The sequence below is a fragment of the Limulus polyphemus genome, unplaced genomic scaffold (assembly GCF_000517525.1).
Source record: "Limulus polyphemus unplaced genomic scaffold, Limulus_polyphemus-2.1.2 Scaffold1441, whole genome shotgun sequence".
In the NCBI taxonomy this organism is placed as follows: Eukaryota; Metazoa; Arthropoda; class Merostomata; order Xiphosura; family Limulidae; genus Limulus; species Limulus polyphemus.
Genome location: NW_013667051.1, coordinates 860 through 7,488, shown reverse-complemented (window position 1 = coordinate 7,488; position 6,629 = coordinate 860). Strand labels below are relative to the sequence as shown.

General features: G+C 34.6%; 1 protein-coding gene across 1 annotated transcript in view; it reads right to left on the bottom strand.

Moving 5' to 3' along the window:
* LOC106463581 (mucin-4-like) overlaps positions 1–4,107 on the bottom strand; it is an 18,263-nt gene extending 14,156 nt beyond the window's left edge. The window contains exons 1-2 of the mRNA XM_013923628.2: positions 3,985–4,107; positions 2,357–2,424 (exon numbers count right to left, since the gene is read on the bottom strand). Of these exons, the coding sequence (XP_013779082.2) occupies positions 2,357–2,424; positions 3,985–4,107 (191 nt within the window). The remainder of the gene's footprint in view (positions 1–2,356; positions 2,425–3,984) is intronic.
* Positions 4,108–6,629: the final 2,522 nt, after the last annotated feature.

Genomic DNA, 6,629 nt, shown 5'->3' with positions numbered 1-6,629 from the left:
CTAAACTTATTTTTTTTATCAACAGTGAATAAACTTTGACAGTAAATGTTCTTTTCCTTCTAATGCAAGTTATATTCTACTACCTTTACGACCCCAAACTTATTTTTTTTTATCAACAGTGAAGAAACTTTGACAGTAAATGTTCTTTTCCTTCTAATGCAAGTTATATTCTACTACCTTTACGACCCCAAACTTTTTTTTTACCTCGTGAATATTCAGGGGATAGGCTTCATAGAAATAATTTATTTTGTTCTTTTATTGTTGTTATTCTAGCGGTACGTTAAAAATATTAACATAATCTTTAAAATATGGAGCTTACAATATCTCTAAATCTTCTTATTTAATCAATAAATGCTACCTATGTCTTCTTTCCCTGAGCATTCAGATCAATACTTTTTTTTTCTCGTAAGTGTAAACGTTTTCATTTGTAATTTCTCCCTAAACCTTTACTATTTTCGGCTTCTTCCATAAATCAATGTGACACCTACATTCGTCACCATCATCACAAAAATGCAAATGTTTGAAAATTTTCGTTCGTTTACGTCATCGAAATAGATCCAGCGTATGAATCAGTTGATTTATTACTAGTTAACCTTTCACTGCGCACCTCGTAATATAAAGTAATGAAGAAAAAGAGTTCTTCTAAAAAGCTTTATTTTGATGGGGATGCTAGAAATCAATGGATTCAAAGTATTAGAGTTCATTAGTTATATTACTACGGTAGTGTTTTCAACTACTAAGAGAACGGTTTATATTGGTTGATTTAAAGTGAAGTTTAGATTTTTTTAGTGATATTAAGATAAACTCATTTTATATATATATATAATATTATATTTTATTAATATTGATCTCACATCGGTTAATTTGTTGTAACAAGATTCATCCCGGTGCAGATATCACCCATCAAATTAGAACGATATCCAACCTTAATTAACAATAATGAAGAATATAGATAATAAATAACTTCAACTGTGTGTAACGAAGCCAAGTATTCACAAATTCATAAATATTTTAAATAAAAAAAGGTTCGAAACAATTAAATACATTTCACGAAATGGCAATCCGTCGAGTAAGAGACGTTATCCCTGTAAAAGTGCTCTTTCCGTAACACTGTGTATGAAAGCAAAGAAGTTGTCCACTTGTTTTCAATTTCTTTCTTTCTTTCGTTTTTTTTTCAAATATTTGTAAAAGTTTGTTTGTTTTGAATTTCGAGCAAAGCTACACGAGGGCTATCTGCGCTAGCCGTCCCTAATTTAGCAGTGTAAGACTAGAGGGAAGGCAGCTAGTTTGTTTGTTTGTTTCAGAATTTCGCGCAAAGCTACACGAGGGCTATCTGCGCTAGCCGTCCCTAATTTAGCAGTGTAAGACTAGAGGGAAGGCGGCTAGTTTGCTTGTTTGTTTCAGAATTTCGCGCAAAGCTACACGAGGGTTAACTGCGCTAGCCGTCCCTAATTTAGCAGTGTAAGACTAGAGGGAAGGCGGCTAGTTTGCTTGTTTGTTTCAGAATTTCGCGCAAAGCTACACGAGGGCTAACTGCGCTAGCCATCCCTAATTTATCAGTGTAAGACTAGAGGAAAGGCAGCTAGTCATCACCACCCACCGCCAACTCTTGGGCGACTCTTTTACCAACGAATAGTGGTAAAAGACTAAGGGCTGAAAGGGCGAGCATGTTTGGTGTGACGGGGATTCGAACCCGCGACCCGCAGATTGCGAGTCGAGCGCCCTAACCACCTGGCCATATTTTTAAAAGTCCAATAACAAATGAATTCCTCAATACCCTATATTTTCGTCAAAAATAAAGGAGTTGCTTACGAACAAAATAAATTTCAATTTTAAGTTTGTTTTTCAAAGGTTATAATGAAAAGATACATACAACCTTTGAACAAATATTCCGTGAAGATAGGTTAGGCTATAAAAGTTTTTATCACATTTGGCGAGTTTTTAAACTAATATGTTTAGAGTCTCACTCTTAAAATATAAGTGGGTGTGTAAAATCTTACAATTTCGTATTAAATATTTATGTAGTTAATCCTGATATTTCCAAGAACGTGACATAATACAGTGGTATCCAATATTTTTCATTTCACTCGCTATTTCTACGGACCGATACCGGTCCATGTACCAGTAGTTGAGGACCACTGGCTTGGTGGTCAGCGTATCCGCATTGTGAATCAGAATATTTCATATTTTGAAACCTGTTGCCACAAAAATGCGGTTCGCACTTTGTGGAGCATGGGTCTATGAATAAGTACAACGGTCAAACCCCACTTCTCCATCATTACGAAATAAAATTAAACCACGTACAGTGCTTTGTAATTAAATATTAGATTTATAGAGGGCGATGAGTGGCACTTACCTTATCCTTACTTCTTTGGATAACCATGACTCGTGCTTGTCAAAACAGATCAAAATGGAAGCAATCTCCTGTAAATATATCAAGTGAATAAGATAAACAAATACATTAAAATAAAAAATAATTAGTGTTTTGTTTGTTTGTTTTGCAAAATTAATTGGAAATATTACTTGAGAAATACCAAACCTATTTTACTTCTCCTTTTCTGTGAAATAATTTCAAGGCTTGTGTAAAGTTTTTATATTCTAGCAAGTGAAGGATTATTAGCTGATAAGTAAATCTGATGAAACACATACAGAGTTGAAGGTTTATCGTAAATCTGATGAAACACATACAGAGTTGAAGGTTTATCGTAAATCTGATGAAACACATACAGAGTTGAAGGTTTATCGTAATCGGCTTGACCAACTTTTCTTGTCTCTTCGTTCGGGGTCGCCCCTAGTGGATCAGCAGTAAGCCTGAAAGTTTATAACTCCAATAATTGGGTTTCGAAGCCAGCGGTGGGCAGAACACGGATAGCCTATTGTGTAGCTCTGCGCTCAGCACCAAACAAACAAGCAAAACAAAATTCGTTCAGAGTTTCGTCAGCTGGCGGAAAGAAATTCGCTGCACAAGAAACCTAAGATATCCACATCGACCGTCTCGGTCGCTAAATATTCCTTGAAGCACGAACTAGTCGATGATATTTACTTCTTTTCCCTCCATTTATTTATTAGTGCGATCACAGAAATACTAATAATAAAACTTGTTCTAACGACGAAAATGTTTTCTTGAATGTGGAGCTCCAGTTTAATATTACTTTATTTACAAATAATCTTACTCTAGAAAATAGTTCTAATTTACATCGAACGTAAAAACAATAAATAGAAAAATAAACTTATGGGACATGAATGTCTATGCTATACGTGTACTATCATTGGGTAAATACAAAATATTGACCGAAATGTCACATTCCAGAACAGTCCAGACTGACCAATCTAAGTTTTTATCGATACACAACTTCTCTCTTCTGAATGGGCCCGGCATGGCCAGGTGGTTAGGGGACTCTCTACTCGCAATATGAGGGTCAAGGGTTCGAATCTCCGTCCCACCAAACATGCTCGCCCTTTCAGCCTTGGGGGCGTTATAATGTGACGGTCAATCTCACTATTCGTTGGTAAAAGAGTAGCTCAAGAGTTGGCGGTGGGTGGTGATAACTATCTGCCTTCCCTATAGTCTTTCACTGCTAAATTAGGAACGGCTAGCGCAGATAGCCCTCGTGTAGCTTTGCGCGAAATTCAAAATAAACAAAAACAAACTTCTTCTGAATGTGATTCAGTTCACGTAGAAAAAAAACACACAAGAGTAAGAATGAGATAGAAGCCAAAACTTCTTATATCATAACCCACTACTTAAGCAGCTTAAATTTTACCTTTAGGAATAAAGCGTCAGGTTTCAGTACGAAATATTAATTAATCTTACCATGGGAGGCATAACATTTATATTGTTATACAGACTAGCGAGATAATTATTTATACTTTATAACTATCTATTTTTACAGTTTATTAAGCGCGATGCTTTTGGACCACATGGAAATAACTTATCTTCAATGTTTAATAAAAGGAACAAAACTGGTACTATTATTTTCTCACCTCGTTCGTGTTCCAACGATGTCTATAAGACGAAAAATTCTCTACCCTGGGCAAATTTTGTAGAGTCTCCGGTAACTCGAGTCGATCCTTGTCTGGCAAACGAAAATAAGCGTGAGTAAACATCTAGATAAAACTTTCTTCTATTCCAAAAGTGCCTTGAAACAAACATGAAGTGAAGGTAAAATGCACCGTAACGTTAATGTGTGAATAGTACGGCTGTTTAACTCTATCCAAACGTAATGTTAATATGTGAATAGTACGGCTGTTTACTTCTATCCAAACACAATGTTAATGTGTTAATAGTACGGCTGTTTAATCCTATCCAAACATAATGTGAATGTGTGAATATTACAGCTGTTTAACTCTATCCAAGTATAATGTTAATGAGTGAATAGTACGGATATTTAATTCTATTCAAACATAATGTTAATATGTGAATAGCACGTCTGTTTAATTCTATCCCAAAGCTTCTTGAAACAAACACAAAATGTAGGGTTAAAAAATACACAATAAAGTTAGCAACTTTTTAATTTAATTTAATATTATCATAAAGAAAGCTATGTTAAGGAAACTCTGTATTGTTAGTCGACTTTAATTTGTCTTTTCCTCAGAATCAGCATAGAAATTCTAAGCCTAACTCCAAGCTTGCATTACTAGTGTCAGAAAAGACAAACCTCAAGAGTTTACATGATCCGAAAAGTTTATTGCTCATTATTTGTTGTTAAGTACAAAGCTACACAATGGGCTACCTGTGCTCTGCCTACCGCAGGTATCAAAATCCGATTTTTAGCGTGATAAACCTTCAGAGTTACTACTGAGCCACGGAGGCCGATTTATAAAATGAATTTCTCATATTTTTCACTTAATTAAGGTTCAGTTTGAACTTGCATTCAAAACATGGAGTCCCTGGTAGGCCAGCTGTAAGTTCACGGTCTGAAAACATTAAAATCCAAGGTTCGATTCCCCGCAGTGGGCAGAGCGTAAATGGCTTATTTTGTAGCTTTGTGCTAAATAGAGTAAAAAAATAAACAAACAAAAAGTCCTAAACGAACAACTGCATTTTTTAAAAATAAATTATGACGTCACTTATTGACAGAATGATGTTATGATTTTCAGAGAAACGTTTTTATGAATTTTAAAATCAATTCTTTCCAGACATCAAATTAATATCTGCTAAATTAAATTTTTAACAAATTAATTTTATACTGCCATAACCGTTTCTAAATGCTTGTTTACGGATACCGCGATGAAACCGCCGTCTGGTTTCTGATGCATTAACTATTTTTTACGGCGTTCCTTCAGTAGCAGAAGCCTTTCCAAGTTGTCAATAGTTACTAAAGAGCAGTTTCAATCAAATATTTATTTTTATAACTCTCGAATAGAGAAAATATTTCATACTTCGATACCTGAAATCCTGACTTAACCTCAAATTATAAAAGATTCTTTTGAGGTATAATCTTTCCTGGAATGCCAAACGGTTTTGATGCTCTATTTGTTACGTGAGTTTGGCGATACTTTTGACATATTAAATAGTTTCCGAAAATAGGTAAAAAATATATATTTATGATTTACGAAACGAACGATTCGTAACGTATTAATACAAAATACAGTATTTTCCTATGTTACATCCAAAAATATCACGGGTCAAAGATAACAAGAAACTGACATTTTTCAACTATGAAAAGAAAGAATTTAAAGCTTTATTTTATAAATAGTCTTTGCGCTGAACATGGTATTTTTATTTCTTAGATTAGAATTATAGTTCGGTATCGTAGGTTCAGTAAACCATTTGATGAACAAAGAAGTTTATCTATATGCCTTTAAACATTAAAAATGCGAGGGTTGTCTGGTATTTGCTAAAGCTGTTTTCTTCAACTTACTTTTTCTTATTATGCATGTAAAACAGAAGGTATTTCTCCTGAAAAAAAAAAACAAACAAAATAAGATCCTGAAAACGCTGAACAAACAAAAGTTGGCTGATGATTCAATTGATGAGCCCTCTGCATGGCAACTGTTTTGGCAATACATTAGCTCTCTCAAACCTCCACTGTAATAGAATGGGTACTTCCAAAGATGCCAATCTATATGAAAATATATTATGGCTCAAAGCGTCCCCCTATAACAACAAAGTGCTTATAACCAAAATGTACTCTCACCGGTTCTGACCGGACTGGTTCTGACAGTCATATCAGCCAGGGCTAATAAAGTTTTTTTTTTTAAACACAATTCCACACAATGTTCCAACAACGCTGTGCCCAAAGCGAATATTGAGCATTATTGAGCACTGAATAATAAAGGAGAATTCTAAATTATTATACTTGAAATCTGCATATTAAAGATTAGCCATGGCATTTCAATACAGATGGACAAACAAATAAACTACATCCGCAGGCTAACAAGCAGAGAGATAGACAGTCAAAGAAACAGATTAAACATACACAGGCAAGAAAGAAAGACATAAACGTATAGAAAGACAGAGAAAAGGAAATCGATAAATAGTGCGCTTTCGGCGTAAGAACACAATTGCATGTATGTTGTAAAATGGTTATCTAGCTGAAAGTTTACGTATTGCCAATATATGACAACACAATTTAGGAAAGTAGAATACTTTAAGCTTGCGAAGCACGATATTCAGTAGTGCCCTG